The sequence below is a fragment of the Rutidosis leptorrhynchoides genome, unplaced genomic scaffold (assembly GCF_046630445.1).
Source record: "Rutidosis leptorrhynchoides isolate AG116_Rl617_1_P2 unplaced genomic scaffold, CSIRO_AGI_Rlap_v1 contig329, whole genome shotgun sequence".
In the NCBI taxonomy this organism is placed as follows: domain Eukaryota; kingdom Viridiplantae; phylum Streptophyta; class Magnoliopsida; order Asterales; family Asteraceae; genus Rutidosis; species Rutidosis leptorrhynchoides.
The window spans coordinates 1,336-18,185 of record NW_027266570.1 but is presented as its reverse complement, the minus strand read 5'-3'; the positions used below and the strand labels follow the sequence as shown (position 1 = coordinate 18,185).

Sequence of the window (16,850 nt, the reverse complement as noted above, 5' to 3'; positions counted from 1 at the left end):
TGGCATCCACGGTTAGGAACCAAGTGACTACGACTCTACTTTCCGAGCAAGCGACGAGCACGCTGTGTTGCACCCCTAACACGGTAATTCAACTCTTCAGTATCAGCATCAAGAAGATCCAACCCTTTATTCTGCCTGCAATAGAGGTACGAGCAGTTACATCAATATTTGACTTCAAAAATATATAAACTTTTAAACAGAGGTGTGCACCAACCTATCAATTTCGGATCCCATGCCAATAGCCATTTCCTTCAACTCCCCAAGTATGTCGCTTACATCACTCAGTGCATCGTCCTGCTTCCAGTTTTCCACCTATTATGAAATCCATAGAAGTTAAAACTGAATTTCACCCAGTCATTTTGAGAAGCAGAAACTTAACACGAAGAAAGAAAAAAAACCACATTTGTATTCATTATAGAATCACAGATGTAAACTACCTCAACTTTCTGATATGCATTGGTGGGTTCAGGTGGTGGCGTTCGAGTGCTTGACCGTCCTTTCGGCACAGAATTCAAACCTAACTTCTCTCTCTGCTCAAAATGGGCAGCTTTTCGTTGTGGTGAAGAATCTGTAGAGCCAAACAAATCAAATGATGCATAATCGATTTAAGATTTGAGCATCCACATAGAAAACAACATGAGGTTTAAAGCAACATGATATGAAATGATTCAAGAATTAAGCACCCACATAAAAACTGCATTTAAGCATTTATGACGTATGCGAGTTGGAAAACAATCTAATAGAGTTCAATCAAGATAGCCTAATGAAATAGAAAAAAGAAAATTACCTCTTGTCACATGTGGACCTGTAATTTGATGCGTCTTTTTTGGCTTCCACTTCTTAGAGAAAATGCCTCCGAGACTTCCCAGAAGTTTCTCCCCCTGGAATAAACAGCAGATAATACCTTGAGTTCATAAAAGAGCAAGAATTCTCTGACAGGACTGTAACGTATTTGCAGTCTTCAAATTTCAGTTATCTGATTCTCATCCATCCATATTCTTATGCAATATTACTTGCAACATGGATTAGTTTACCTTTATACACAGTTGCAGGAAAAAAAAAACGTCTTGTATATGCATTCACATGATGATGTAAAACAGCAAATCCAGGAATCATATGATGAGGGATCAGTTTCATTATCAACGAATCCATGTTAGAGACCTCAAATACTAACTCGGCCAAGAGAAGAAATTTTCTATTAAAAATAGACTTCCATGTTAGAATAAGTTTCCTAAATATCAAACTTCTCAAGATAAGGCATGGTTTTTCAAGTTCAAACAAGCGTCTCATGTCAGAAGCAATCTAAGCAGTACCAAGTAAAAACAGCAGAAACAACACTACCAACACATTTTTATCGACAGATGAGAAAATCTAATCGGAGTCCAGTCAAAGGCATCCACCACCATTTCCGACTTCAAAACACTAGATGACTGAGATTTCCAAAAAAGGAAAATACCCGACTAAGATCGTGATCGATGTCAGCAGCAACATGGTGAGTCCTGGTGATTTGTTCACCTTGCTCATGCAGCTTGACCAAAGTATTGGCGGCATCCTCCCTCATGTCCAATGCAATTTTCAAACAGGCCTTTGTTGTTTTTGTTGTCTCTTCAGACTTGTAAACAGCATAGTCCTCCAGTTCTTGTACAGATTGGTTCTCTATTCCTCCCGAGTCACGGAAATCATTCTTATAATTGTTTCTCGCAGCTGAAGAGCGAGAATACGAAGAAGTTCCCTTCATCCCATTAACGTCGCCATCATCAAACGGATTGGTACTCAAATTTGTTAACTGAGGTTCCGAAGAAGTCCTTCTCGAAGGGTTGAGGGTGGTTTTCTTATTGTCTATCTCATCATCAGAATCGAAAGGATTGCTGTGAGAAGAAGCAGTATATCCAGGATCAACTGAGTTATGCTTAGTAACCTTCAATGGAGATCTCTTCGAATTGAACATTCTTCAAATGAAACAATTACAAATTTCAGTCAAACCAACAAAACCTAAGAAATGGATCGAATTAAATCCAAAGAAGAATTTGATAAACACAAGTTAAAGTTGGAATCATAAATTCAAATAATACCTGAAAATGGGAAAGTAGTGGATTTCGTCCAACAAGAAGTCTGTTCGATTGGAAACCGAGAGAGATGTGTAAATGTATTTGTCAGAGAGAGGATAGGACTAAGGAGAAAGGAGGATGGGATATTAACTCGTCAACTTCAAGACTAGTCTTCAAGGAAGAAACTGGTAAGAATGTGCCAATGGAAGAATAAAAGAACGGCCTGCAAACGCAATTTCCCTCATTTGGAATTGGTTTGGTTTACTTAAAGCTATTTTTGAATTTTGCTTAAATTAATTAATTAACCTTAGTTAGTGGTAAGTTATTGTATGTATACACTCAATCGCATGGCCACGGTCAGGTTCTGGTTCAAAATTCACGATTCGTTATTAAATTTATGGAATCGAATTGAAACTATAAATTTATAGAATCGAATTTATAGTTCTAACTTCGCTTCAATTTCATATAATTTTTTTAAAAAAAATTAATAACCGAAAAGGACCGGTCAAAATTATGGGTTCCAAAACCGCGTTTATCAGTTCGATTCTGTTCCGAACCAGACCGTGACTATATATTCATCTTTTTTTTTTTTTTTTTTGAATTATGACCATGTATTCTATGTTATTTTTCTGTAAAAGAAATAACATGTCAATGCTTAGCAATTTATGACCATACAAAAAAATGTTTAGCAATTTATTATTCAAAAATCTCGAATTTAAATTCTGAAACTGACCAAAATTGGAGAATTTTCAGTTTTTTTTTTTTTTTTTTCCTTTGGAAAGCAAAATCAATTAGTTATCGCATTTGAAAAAGATGTTAAATTAAGGTTTTCTTTTAATGGGTCAAACCGTGTTGGCGTGTTTGTAATCCCCAATTAATTTTTTTTTCCGCATGAATATGAATATATTTGTCAAAGAAGTTTAACTTCACCTTTTGCAATATGATACTAATTATTATGCAAGTTGCAACACTTGGATTAGGACATGCTTACCTGATTATTAATGTAAAATTAGACTAACCTCTCCTCTACCCTTTCCAGTTGATGTTCTAATTTTCTCAATTTAAAATATCATACCCACAATTTTAATTTATTACCACCTTTTAACTGAATTTGTTTAGGATCTCAAGGAAAGAAAAGTCGAAATTTAGATGACAATCCACGGTCCAATAATCAAAATAAACTCAAATAGACGGACACAATACTTTTATTATAAAACATAACGAGAGTTAGAACGAGAGATTAATCTCACGGCTGTCGGCTTTGAGGATATCCGATACAACTAAAAGTTGGAACTTTGGGAAGATACTCGCTTTTTTGCTTTCCAAGCTGCTCTGCATTGCATAAAGGTATGGGAAAGAGGATTAGCTTGTTGTAGTTGTTGATGAAAAAGGAAGTTTAATGGAAAAGGTTAGTGGTTGTTACCTGACTTGTGATTAATTAATTATTACCCATGGAAGCCTTTTCATTTTTCATAATCATATGGAAAGACTTGACTCTGTCTTCTGCAACCATCTCTCTCAATGTATTATCTTCAATCTTCTGAGCTTGCCAACATGAAGGATCTTCCACAAAGTCCTCGCTAAATATCATGCTCGACACCCATTCCTTCCATGTTGTCCGATTATACTTGCCTTCTTCGAGCGTGCCTCGAGCCAAAAGCTGATAAACGTATACAACCTTTTGTTGTCCTGGTCGAAAAGCTCGTGCGATCGCTTGCTTCGTCTTCGACGGATTCCATTCCGAATCCAGTAAAATCACCCTAGACGCTGCCGTCAGACTTATTCCTTCAGCGCATGCCGTGATCGATGCAAACAGAATCCTTGAAGCTCCTTTAGGTTCCTCGAACTTATCCATTATCCGTCCCCGTTCGAATAATTCCATATCTCCGGTGAGCGTAAGGATCTCCACTCCTTTCTGCCAGTGGAATACATTCTCTAACAACTCGACGAACATCGTGATCGGTGCAATGTTATGGCAGAAGATCAAAACTTTCTCATTCTTTACGACACGATGGATCAGATTAAGAACGAACATCACTTTCGATCCTCTTTTGAAGTCGTACTTGTACTTATCCAGCTCCGCCAATTCCTCTGGATTGAAGAATTTACCGACACAGTTCGAAGTTTTTATCAATGAAGGATGGATTGATGCGAGTGTTATCAGAAGTTCCAGCTCCAATGGATATCCATGATAAGTAGCCATGATTGTATGAAGCTTCACCAATATCTCTTGTTGGATTTCTGTTGGATTCATAAACAATGTGTAGATCTGTAATCCTGGAAGGACGTCGGCGTGTCCAGTTTCGTACATATCGATGAATCCGCTCGTCAGATTTCGTAACATGTTAAGTCCCTCGATTCGATCGTCGTTTTCATTTGCATCTATTTTCTTAGCAATTGTATCCAGAAACAGCTTCCTAGCGCGTGACTCTAACAAATGGCGGGCTTTTTCTTCCTTCTTTGTCTTGAATTTCGGGTCTAATTCCTTGAGAACTTCGAAGATGAATTTGGGTCTCGACAAGCAAAGGGTGTTAAAATACTCACAGAAGTTGTTCTGAAACAATGTTCCTGAAAGCATTACTCTCAAATCGGTTTCGACTTTCATCAGAGCCTTTCTCAATCTCGATTTCGTACTTCTCGGATTGTGGCCTTCATCCAGAATCAAGATGCCAGGGCTTTCTCGAAGCACTTTAGCCATATATTTTCGATGAGAGAACTTGGAATCTTCTCGCATTAACGTTTGGAATGAAGTATAACCCATGACAAGAACACTAGGCTGAGAATGCCACTTTTGAAACTTCTCAAGACAATCAATGACGTGCATTACATCTTGACTAGGTCTCAGAACTCCTTTAAACTTAATGGAGTTGTTCTTGAACACTTTGTACGTTCTTCGGCCATGAATCAGATGAACAGGGATCGGAATCTTCCATTTGATGAATTCCTTGTACCAGGTATACAATGTTGTCTTGGGAGCAAGGACTAAAGGCCGCTTTCCAGGGAACAATTTCAAGTAGCTTGTGAGGAAAGCAATCATAAGGAAAGTTTTCCCAGCTCCCGGTGCGTGTGAAATACAGCAACCGCCAGTGTCCTTTGATGCTTCTTCCATAAGTGCTGGTTCTAAAGACCGGCCACATTACGCCATAGGAATTCAAAAGCTTTCTTCTGGTGGAAATGTAATTGCGGCCTCAGATCGGGAATTAAAGCCCACACGTTGTCTTGTCCTTCTGACAAAGGCGAACCATTTTCTTCAGATGGCGGGGTTTCACATTTGGGAATTTCTACATTAAATTCCTCGTGAACTTCATCTGGCTTACTGTCATCGTCTTCTTCTGACATCTTTTTTTCTGCATTATAGCTTCTACGTTGTGCCTAAATAAAAAATAAGATATCAGCATACAAGTTTAATCTAGTATATAATGTACTAAGACCCTTGATCTTTTTTTATCAGTGGAAAAAAAATACATTTCGAAATAATTAAGTATCATAAATAAAGATTTCACTTACGAAGGGTGCTGAAACATATCTTATTTCAGTGCCAACAAAGCCACATAAGCGACACAACATCCCGATTTCTTCTTTAAGTACAAAGTCGTGTTCACAGTCTAGACCGAATTTTGGCACTTCAGTGGACTTTGTATCTTTTTCACCCTGAAAATCAAAAGAAATCAACAAACCAACAGATTGAAGAAGTATTAAATAATACAATATGATCCCGGAAGTATGATTATCATGTATATACCTCATCATCGTCAAGAAGATAAGAAGAAAGCAAAGCCATTTCCATTTCTTTCCATAACATTTCAGTTTCTGACATTTCTCCATCATCCTCAACTGATGACTTATCCATGTCATCGTCATCCATCGGCACTGTAAATTTCCCTGCCTTGAAATCGTTCCATTGGTCAACAATATGAGGCTCTTCTTTCGTCCTCGTATTATCAATGTCTTTCATGTAAGAATTTATCAGTTTGCTGTAAGCCCCTGCACTTAAGGTTGTTTTCCTGTAACTCATCAAATCTTCTAAACCCCTCCCCTTTCTATTCCTTCTAGAAGACGTCGTACGGAATCTATTACTCTGGACTCTTCCGCCACCAGTCGATTTTCGCCCCCTCCCACTCCTGAAGTCACAATCTTCGAACTCAGGAAATTTACTCCTTTTTGCAGCATGGCTTTGTTTAGAAGGTTTAGACTTGGAGCAATATTGATGTATCTCCTGTGAATAATTTCTCGAGCTATTATTGGCAGGAAAATGGAAATTCTCGAGAGGTATAGGATCAGATTCTGCAGCAGCAGGCATAGAAACAATTGAAAGGTCGCCTTTATGCTGCTTTCTTGGACGTCCTTTCTTTCTCTTACTCCCCCAGTGTTTCTTGCTCTTAGACTCATCCGAATCTCTTTTAGTCTCAGCAAGGGAGAGCTTGCTCTTAGACTCATGCGAATTTTTTCCAGTCTCAGAAATATCGTTCTCGCTCTCAAGGTGATGCCTTTCTTGGGAACTATTTCTGTTAAAGAAGCTTGATAAAGGTAAGGACATTTCTTCATCTCCATCTTCTTCTTCTTCATCGTCTTCATCTTCATCTTCATCTTCTTCATAGTATTTTGGTTTGCAAAATCCTCCTATTCGAGTGCCGTTAAGGTCCATTTGGAAACCACCAGAGCCGACAAAACGTTCAGGTTGTGTATTCCGGCGTTTCGAGCGCCGTAAGTCAACGATGTCAGCCAAAGGCGGCTCGTCCATGTGAGAAGCCAAAGAGGAGGCGGCACAACTAATATCAGCCTCCACGAATTTCTCCAGGGTGGATGTTGTAACACCATTGTCGTCGATTTTGAAGTTTATAGCATAAGGGGATTTTTCGTCTTCGTCAATATCACCACCTAGAACATGATAGACGATCTTATTTTCAACCGCTCTCACGTCAAATGCAATCCTGTTCAAAAACGTCGTAACAAGTAACCACGAAAGATCTGAAAAGAACTTCCCCAGGAGAAGTTTAGTCTTTTGCACCGAAACACAGTCCTCGGCGAAAATCCATCTGTAATGTTGGTCTTCAGTAGGATGCTTCTCAAGCTTTTGGAGGATGAAAATTTCCTCAAGTCTTATGGCTTTAGTCTCTTCCTTTAGCTTCCTTTTCTCCAAACCATAAGGATCTTGGTTTGCATAAAACTTAACATAAAAAGTGCAGGCACATTCAGTCGCATGTGGTTTCCTCTCGATAGAGATTATTTTAGCATCCATCCACACCTACATCAAAAAAATAAATGAGAATTTGGAAATTTAAATAAAATGTGAGTTTGAGTACATTAACTAATGAAACCAAAAGAAAAAAAATGGCAACTCACAGGTTCTGGAATTCTATTGTCTGAGGTTTCAGTTTTCGAAGAAAGAACACATACGTCGATACTAGGCCTCAAAAAGCAGGTACAGTCAGTTAAAGTTGCCTGCCTTGACCTTAGACGAAGGTTAGAGAAGGTAGGACCTTTTTCGTCAGTCATATATCTTTCATCAACAAGATGCATAGTCATGCTTCCTTCGTTTACTCTTATACGCTCCACAAGTTTCCATGATCCAGATAAAAATAACTCGAAAGCTGTCGAGCAACAAATAAGAGACAAATTAATATTGTTCCTTCATTGTAAGCATGATTTATTCATTTATCACAATTCTCTTCCACCCAAAAGTTGAGAAATTACCAAAAAGATCATCATATGTATGGTACATTACCCATTACTCAAATTTATATCTATTCCTATTTCTTGCCAAATCAAATCATATTAATATGCATGCTGGACAAATTAACTCCTCCAAAATCAAGATAACTGACATATGACCAAGAGGCGTCCGACTGGCAACGTGTCAAAAGGAGAAACACTATATGCTAAAATGAAGGAAGGCTTACGATATGCATCAAATGGATGCTTGGACTCATATAAATGCCGCTTTCTCCCCATTGTTGATCAACTGTATCTTCAAAATCTCCAAAGACGCTTTCCGATTCATACACCTGCAACATGCATATCCAGCTACATTGAGTAGACGTGAAGCTAACGCAAACAAATCCTTCATTTTGTTCTGTATATATCAAAAACAATATGCATGTATGTGTCTAAAGATTCACTCAACAGTTTGTTGACTTGACGACAACGAATCCGTTACCGACTAACTAGACGACAATCGAATCCGTTACCTACTAAGTAGATTCTTTGCTCATTTGTTCTGGATATATCAAAAACGGTATGTATACGTCTAAAGATTCACTCAAAAGTTTCATGACTTGACAACAATCGAATCCGTTACCGACTAACTAGACGACAATCGAATCCGTTGCCGAATAATTCATTCATTATTATACCTCGGAAATATACTGCTAAACGTCATCAAATAAAACTACAATGGATTTATTCCCTGCTTTGCATGTGTCATCTACCAACTCTGGGACGCTCATAATTCAATCTCACTAACTAAATTGAACAGATAATTTGCAGCAGAAAACAAGAAGATACAAACTAGCACATACACATTCACAAACAATAATAGAATTCATCTGCAACAAGATAAATCATTCAACTGTTTACTTCTCTGGCCTATGAAGCTGTTACAGGACATTTAAGATTCCTGACATTTATATTCAAACTGATTTAAGAAATCCGAAATAATTTTTATTCCATTCCTACTAGTTAATTCATTTAGCAAATATTCAGTCTTTGTGGGAAAATAAATAAAATTTAACCAAATCATCCATGAATGATAGAGAAAGAGAACCTGACCCAAAAAAGAAAGCAGCTTTATTGCAAGTTTGCAACCACCAGTCCACCACTAGTGAGTCAAATCATAAAACATGAAAGAAAAAATACTGGAAATGGCAATAAAAGTCATGTCTCTCTCCAAAAAATGAAGCATCATCAACCCATTATTAACAAAGCTTTGTTCTTTTTTTTCTTTACCCAATTTTAAGCTCACAGATAAGTATAACCATTAAAAGGGAACATAAAAAAACCCAAAAAAAAAAAAACACTTTCAGAAACTGACTTATAGCATCATCATTCATTCATTAATCCAACAACAACCCAGAAAAAACAGAGAATCCTCGAATGGTGACTAGATGTTTTAGCAGAAAATGAAAAAAAGGGAAATTTGATTTACCTGAGAAGAAACAGTGGTCACTGAAATTTTGGCTGATCAGTAGTCAGAGAAGCTCTCATGGCTGTCTGTCAGATTTTTAAAAAAGGGGACTTTGAGGGAAGAGCTTTTTTCTTTTCTTTTTTATCGTTGTTCGCATATGGAAAACTGGACTCTTTATGAGAAAAACAATGACTGACATTACTCTCTTCAGTGCATGTTTGCACTGTTCGTGCACACACTATTCATTTTAGTGCAATTTGGTCCTTTTTTCTTTCATTTTGCCTTTTGGCCCCCTTGTTTGATGATGGAATAGTTTAATCTTCGCCCTTGATTGATCCTTGATTGATCATGGCCGTTGGTTTCGGGAGACGTTATGTTATGCTATGAAGTGAGTGTGGACCTGTGGTAATTATTTTCTATATTTAGAGTCTTTCTTAAATTTTCCATTTAGTTAGGTACTTAGGTTCGATTTCTACTAGTACTATTACATTTGAAAAACGAAAAAAATATTGTTTATGTAGTATTATCTCCGTATACGAACACATATCGTTTTTTAGTGAAAACTTTTGTTTAAAAATAATCCTCGTTTTGAATTTTCAGTAAAATTTTCTGTATAAATTATCAATTTTATCATTAATCAAGAGAGAATGATACATATCGATTGAATTAATTAAAATATGAGTGATATGGCAATCTAAAATAAAAGATAAACGAATTTAAAAAAAATAAAAATAAAAAGTAAATGCGATGATTATTAATATTGATATATCTAATAACTCCGAAAACGAAAACTATATAAAGACGAGATAGTATTAAGTGGTAAATTGGATTGGAGCGGTGGTATAAATGAAAATTTATTTTGACCTGTTAAATTCACGTGGGGATGAACTCTCAATCTATGCCCGTACGTTTCACACGTGTAGATGTAGGTTAAAGTACTCAGAATGAATCACTTTATGACGTGTAGTGTGAGTAATCAGTGTTCTGTTTTTCTTTCTTTTTCTTTTTTCCTTTAAGTTAGAAATCAGTGTTATTGGTTTCCATTTCCAATGACATCTTTAGAAGGTTCTGATGGGCCTGGTAATGGGATCATCTATTAGAAGTTACAATCCATGGGCCCAACTTTTACAAGCCCATTTACCAACTCATAGCCTCTTTCTAAAAAGTGTAGGCTAGAACTGGGTCAAAGTCAAATCGAATTGGAATAGAAATTTCCACTGTTTCATTCAGATCCATTTCAATAAAATTATTAGAATCGATTCTATAAATTTAAGAATCGAAATTGGACCGAATCGGACCGTGGCTAGGTCTAGTTTGAGAGCTGGAGGAAGCACTGAAGCAGTCTGCAACACAATCTTATTTTTCCATTTGAGAGTAGTCTGCGACACAATTAAAACCATATTAATTGGACAAACGTACCTAACACACCAGAGCAAAACAATACTACAATACAATTAATGCAGAGAAAAATAGAAACGAGTAGCACGACAAATCTTAATAAGCCTCTTCATAAATCAACAGTTGATCATGATACCACATCTCCAAGCAATCGTCCTTGAGAATTTCAGGATGCTACTGGATATCTTACAAGATTCGAGGGACCATGAATCAGAAAGTAAAGATTTGAGGGACCATGACTGAAAAGAAGAATATTCGAGGGGGTCCATGGTCCAGTGGCCTACTACATTGTTTAAAAGCCGGTCCTTTCGAATTAAAAAAGGTCATGGTTTTTTCTCTCTCGAGAAGTGAATCATCAATTATTTGTAATTGTTTATAACATGTTAAATATATGAATGACAAGTTTCTTAGATTCTCATTTTGACTTCATTAAAAAATTTATTTATTTTTCATGATTTTATTTATACTTTTTTATAATGCATAATATTAATATATCCACTTAAAATTCTCTCTATAAATCGAATTTAAGAAGTCGAAAGAGGAAACGCCTTAATTCCGAGTCAAGTTATGGATTTTTTATAAGAAAACCACAAACTTAATTCAAGATGAATATGTTTTGGATATAATTTTTTTTTAGATTAATATTGAATTATTAATAGTGTGAAAATGAAGATGCGGAGCTTAGAAAAACTTTTCATAAAAAATAAGGGATCAAAATATACATATTTCTTCATTAAGGGGCAAAAAGATGAAATATTTGGTGAGAATCTGTTTGTTGATAAATCAGCCAAGCTCGAGAGCAAAGCGGTGTCCCCCAGTGGTAATAGTCCAACCAAAAGCGACGATGATATCCTCCGAAGAAGCTCTCCGAGCAGTACTCAGCGTCTCTCAACGGCTGCCGCCTGTCACGGTGGCTCTTCACCATGCTCTCGGCAAAATCCTGGCCCAAGACATCTTTGCACCCGACCCTTTGCCTCCTTATCCAGCTTCAATTAAGGTAAGTTCATATGCTTGAATGCTTCTATGATGATTTCTGTTTTGGTGATTGTTAGGGTTTAGATATTGATTAAACAATTGGGTCTTACTTAATTTTTAAGTTCAAACGCAAAATGAGCTCTTTTTCAATTCGTTGTGGGCAGCTAGCTTCATGTTTTCTGAATTTTATTTGAGAGCTGTAATTGGATTCTTGTGTTTTGTTTGTATTTGTGATATTTACATTTTTTTTTCTGGGGGCAGGATGGTTATGCTGTAATTGCTTCCGATGGGCCTGGTGAATATCCAGTGATCGCTGAATCTAGAGCTGGAAATGATGCAGTTGGAGTGACAGTTACTCCTGGAAATGTTGCATATGTCACGACTGGAGGTTGGCCTTCTATCATTCTTATTCTAGATCCATTACTTGCAAAATAAACTATGTGCTTCCTCAGTGTTTCAAGTTTATTATTGGAGCTTGACCTCAGCGGCTTGTAGTTTAGTTACGATTCATACAAACAGAGGTGTTGACCAAAAAGGCTGCACTTGTGGTGGGCATGTTAAGTTAATTTAACAGTTGTTTTGCTATGAAATAGTGACGGGAAGTTGGATTTAGATTTCAAGAGCGTCTGAACACGAGCTCGACTTTTGTTGATATTTTGAATTCCTTAAATTATGTGATTGTCAATGAGATACTGTTATGATTTGGAATATGAAATGATGGATGCTGGAACAACATTGGTTGAGGTTGACTAAGGACTACTGTGTAGTTTGAAATTTTGGAATCCTTGGCTTTTGTTTTTGACTGTTGTATGAGCTTAATTTTTCCAAATGGAAGAGAAAGTTACTTAGTATTTCAACATTATTTTATATTTATAGTTGCTTGAGCTGTTTTTCTCAAGTTTTATTCCTTTTTTCGTGCAGGACCAATACCTGATGGCGCTGATGCAGTTGTTCAAGTCGAGGATACTGAACCAGTAAAATTTGATTGCAAAGAGCAGAAGCGAGTTCAGATATTGGTTCAAACAAGCAGAGGCACTGATATTCGTCCAGTGGTATTAGTTATTTCTGTGTAGTTTGTTCTTTCCTTCTGATAATCACCAGTAACTGCTTTATTGGAGTTAAAATATTTAGAATGCCCTCTGCCTCTTCAATATGTAAAATTATATTTTCCAGGGATGTGACATTGAGAAGGGTGCCATGGTATTAAAATCTGGAGAAAAAATAGGAGCTTCAGAAATTGGCCTACTTGCAACTATGGGTGTCATGATGGTCAAGGTATGTTGAAGTTCCGTTAATAAATGAATTAGAATCTAAGTGACGGTGGTACTATATCTTTGTACTCAATAAATGAAATGAATCATAAACAGAATAACATATCTTGCAGGTATATCCCACACCAACTATTGGAGTGCTTTCTACAGGAGATGAACTTGTTGAGCCAACAACTGGTTGTCTAGGTCGTGGCCAGGTATCATATTTTTTTGTCAGAGTAACTTTTGATGTTAATAAATACACTTTCTAGTACTCAATAATTTGCAAGGGAACAACTTAGGTGAGGTTTCCTTGTATGTCTTACATTGTTTGTAGAGTTTAAAGGTAAGCCATGGTCAGTTCTTGTGCAGATTAGGGATTCGAACCGCGCTATGTTACTGTCAGCAGCAATACAACAGCAGTGCAACATTGTTGACCTTGGCATTGCTGGAGATAATGAGGAAGTGCTTGCGAAGACCTTGGATGATTCCTTTTCATCTGGAATTGATATTCTTCTAACGTCTGGCGGGGTGTCCATGGGAGACAAAGATTTTGTCAAGCCATTGCTTGAAAAGAGAGGAAAAATACATTTCAACAAGGTGAGCCGATGCTATTTTAACTCATACTGGAGAGTAAAAGGCTGGATACAATAAGCCATTCTCACATGAAATCTGTTCTGCAATAATTTTGCAGAAAAAACTTTAATTTGTTTTGGTTCAGCTTTAAGCAAATTTTGTCTTGTAGGCAGACAGCCAAAGCATCTTACCTTTTGCCTCTTTCACGTACTTCTGAATTCCATGTCTTGACCCTTCAGTCATTAGATTATTTTGTCCTTTTTTATGGCATTCACGTGAATATTTGCTTGACTTTGCTATGTGTTTGTAGGTTCGAATGAAACCTGGAAAACCATTGACTTTTGCGGAGATCGTTGTAAAACCAGGAAAAAAGATTCTGGCATTCGGTTTACCTGGGAATCCAGTGAGCTGCCTAGTTTGTTTCCATCTCTTTGTGGTACCTGCCGTACGCAATCTTTCTGGGTGGTCAAACCCTCAGCTTTTGAGGTCCTTGAATCTTTTGTTTGCTTGTTTCAACAGTGTCCATCCATGTATCATCTTATCTTATGAACTTCTTTATTTGCTTTTTTTTGTTTGTAGAGTGCAGGCTCGTCTTAAGCAAGCCCTAAAGACAGATAAAGGGCGTCCTGAATATCATCGTGCTATTATTAGATGGCATGTCAATGATGGATCTGGCGGTCCTGGGTAATTCGTTTATACGTGACCCCCCTTTATGGTTGGGATATAAATATCTCACTTCTGTATTTGTATTAATCTCAATATTTAGGGTTTCGTTTATACGTGACCCCCCTTTATGGTTGGGATATAAATATCTCACTTCTGTATTTGTATTAATCTCAATATTTTTTATGTATACATAGTTGAATTTAATCACCTCTTAATTTCATTCATATATTAAATATTGTATTTCCAATGAAATTCAGGTTCGTTGCTGAGAGTACTGGTCATCAAATGAGCAGTAGGCTTTTAAGTATGAAATCAGCTAATGCATTGTTGGAGTTGCCAGCCACTGGCAGTGTAATTGCTGCTGGAACTGCTGTGCCGGCGATCATAATTTCAGATCTAACCACTAGTGATATTCAAAAGGAAGATGTACCGCTTGCCCCTCCTTCTGCTATGCCTGAAGATAGACTCCGAGACAAGACTGTAGATGCCTCATCAGTTTCTACTTGGAAAGTGGCTGTTCTTACAGTCAGTGATACAGTTTCATCAGGGCTTGGACCTGATAGGAGGTACTTTGCTTCCTTATGATTTATCTAATTTCTTTCATCAAAGTGTTTTTTCATTTATTTATTTTAAGTTGTTGGTTTCGAAGCCGGCCCTACTAAAACGTACAACCTCTTTTTTCTTACTCTATTCCCTTTTCCATTCCTTATCCTGGTGCGCGATACATAGAAACCTCACTGTATTCATCGGCGACAGGATAAGACAATTTTAAAATATGCATCCTGATACACCTTTTTGGATCGTTGTTTCAAAAAGGTCACTTTGTTGATGGCAAAATGATAGCAAGGCTCATACTGTCTCTTGTCAAAGTGTGACAATGGAACACTGAAAGCTTTGCAACAAAGATTAAGAAATTGCGGAGCCACTTTCCATGATAGCCTTCGGTAGATGGTGTATTTCCTCGTCTGCTTTCCTTTAATACTTCCCTAAGTTTTCCCCCAATTTGTTCCTTGTCCTGGTGAGTGTATACATAGAAACGCCACCATATTGAGCCTAAGTTCAGACTTGCCTCATTTTTAATTTTATTTGAACTCTTTCATGAAAGTTAAAGCTTTTTATGAGAAGCATGTCCAATAAGCTTAGGCTACTTTGGCTTTTTCCACCCCTATTATGCTTTTCTGAGCTGAATTTTTGTGGATATGCCGAGTTAGCTTATGTAATCAGTAAATGCATGTGGATATTATGGGAAAAGCACAGCCAACCCACACTGTACAACCTATGTATGTAACTTGACTACCAGAAGTATCACATCTGCCTTTGAGTTCCATAACCGCTGTATACTCATTTTGCAGCGGTCCTAGAGCTATTTCGGTTGTGGATTCATCATCCGAAAAGTTAGGTGGGGCAAGAGTGGTTACAACAGCTGTAGTCCCAGATGATGTGGGCAAAATTAAGGATGTACTGCAAAGGTGGAGTGATATTGATGAAGTGGATCTCATCCTTACCCTTGGTAGGTATCTATTCTTGGTTTTAGTTTTGCTTAATTTCCTCGAATGAGAAAAAATTCCCATTTGCGTTTCTTATTCGGAGTTCTTTGCATATTAATATCATATTTGTTTGATGAAGGTGGCACTGGCTTCACGCCAAGGGATGTAACTCCTGAAGCAACCAAAGAGGTGATTGAAAAAGAAACACCTGGTCTTCTCTATGTAATGATGCAAGAGAGTTTAAAGGTAATGTCCATTTGATACAATCAGTTGCACACTTGGCTAGTATTTATGTAATGGCGTAAGTTTTTTTTACCTTTTTTCCAATGGGTTGATGAGAGCACAAGTCATTCTTCAAATCAGCAAGCTGTGTTTGTTTATTCTTCTTCAATTAATTGATGCACCTGCTTTCTACCTTTCATAAGCCTGCCAGAAGGTTAAAGCTCATTGAATTTTTTTATTTGAATTTCTCAGGTTACTCAGTTTGCCATGCTATCACGGGCAGCGGCAGGGATAAGAGGTTCAACATTAGTAAGTTCTGAATATAATGTTATGTGGGTTGTTCTTTATTATTGTTCTAAACTTGCCGAGTTTTAGTTTTTTTAAAGAGCTCTTACCGAGTTGTAGGCTTATTAAGAGCTCTAACGGAGTTGTAGGCTTGTTCCAGATTTTCATTTTATCCCGAGTTGTAGACTTGTTGAGCTTATTTAGCGAGGTATAGGTTTGAGGAGACATGAGAGCTTACCACCGAGATTATCAGGCTCGCTAATCTTTTTTCCCCGATTGAATTGATGAAAAGACAATTTTGTGAATTAAATAATATTGTCACTTATCTTGAAACTTTTATCATGGTCAGATCATCAACATGCCTGGGAATCCAAATGCTGTAGCTGAATGCATGGAGGCTTTACTCCCGGCACTTAAGCATGCATTGAAGCAGATAAAGGGAGACAAGAGAGAGAAACATCCACGTCACTTACCTCATGCACAAGCAGCATCTGATGATACGTGGGAGAGAAGTTATAAATTGGCCACTGTTGATGACTCGGAACGTGGTTGTTCTTGTTCCCACTAAAAGATTGAGAGAGATTTTCGGAATCAAAGATAAATTGAAGAAGAGTACTGTATTATATAATCACATCACTGTCAAAATACAGAATAAATTACAATCACATCACTGTCGAAATACAGAAAATTATGCTTTCAAAACCTTGTTTCCTTTTACGGTTTACGCAAACTTCTAGTTATAACTTACGTAGTATATCACAAGTTATATCCAATGCGACGCCATTGATTTGGTCTTTTGGTTTGGCGTTTCGTATTAACA

The 16,850-nt window shown here is 37.2% G+C and overlaps 3 protein-coding genes across 3 annotated transcripts; 1 reads left to right on the top strand and 2 right to left on the bottom strand.

Annotated features, from left to right (window-relative positions):
- Nucleotides 1–35: 35 nt before the first annotated feature.
- Nucleotides 36–1,948, bottom strand: LOC139882954 (SNAP25 homologous protein SNAP33-like). The gene is made up of 5 exons (XM_071867201.1): nt 1,457–1,948; nt 788–881; nt 438–568; nt 215–312; nt 36–135 (listed from the first exon to the last, which is right to left on the bottom strand). The coding sequence occupies exons 1-5, from the start codon at nt 1,946–1,948 to the stop codon at nt 36–38; spliced, it is 915 nt and encodes a 304-aa protein (XP_071723302.1).
- A 1,346-nt stretch (nt 1,949–3,294) lies between these two features.
- On the bottom strand, nt 3,295–8,000 carry LOC139882943 (SNF2 domain-containing protein CLASSY 1-like). The gene is given in 7 exon segments (XM_071867190.1): nt 3,295–3,380; nt 3,498–5,174; nt 5,177–5,420; nt 5,556–5,699; nt 5,791–7,293; nt 7,392–7,639; nt 7,949–8,000. Coding segments are annotated over 7 exon segments (3,954 nt in total).
- A 3,413-nt stretch (nt 8,001–11,413) lies between these two features.
- On the top strand, nt 11,414–16,598 carry LOC139882953 (molybdopterin biosynthesis protein CNX1-like). Its single transcript, XM_071867200.1, has 13 exons — nt 11,414–11,566; nt 11,806–11,932; nt 12,466–12,596; nt 12,718–12,819; nt 12,929–13,012; nt 13,167–13,394; nt 13,681–13,856; nt 13,950–14,054; nt 14,294–14,602; nt 15,389–15,546; nt 15,663–15,769; nt 15,998–16,054; nt 16,380–16,598. The coding sequence occupies exons 1-13, from the start codon at nt 11,414–11,416 to the stop codon at nt 16,596–16,598; spliced, it is 1,956 nt and encodes a 651-aa protein (XP_071723301.1).
- The last annotated feature ends 252 nt before the right edge of the window (nt 16,599–16,850 follow it).

Bases quoted from the DNA above. Each gene is read 5' to 3' on its own strand.
- LOC139882954 (XM_071867201.1), bottom strand. From the start codon at position 1,948: ATGTTCAATTCGAAGAGATCTCCATTGAAGGTTACTAAGCATAACTCA. The intron at 882-1,456 runs GTATTTTCCTTT...TGTTTATTCCAG, and splicing joins TCGATCACGATCTTAGTCGG to GGGGAGAAACTTCTGGGAAG. The intron at 313-437 runs GTAGTTTACATC...ATTTCATAATAG, and splicing joins ATGCATATCAGAAAGTTGAG to GTGGAAAACTGGAAGCAGGA.
- LOC139882953 (XM_071867200.1), top strand. From the start codon at position 11,414: ATGATATCCTCCGAAGAAGCTCTCCGAGCAGTACTCAGCGTCTCTCAA. The intron at 11,567-11,805 runs GTAAGTTCATAT...TTCTGGGGGCAG, and splicing joins CTTATCCAGCTTCAATTAAG to GATGGTTATGCTGTAATTGC. The intron at 14,603-15,388 runs GTACTTTGCTTC...CTCATTTTGCAG, and splicing joins GGGCTTGGACCTGATAGGAG to CGGTCCTAGAGCTATTTCGG.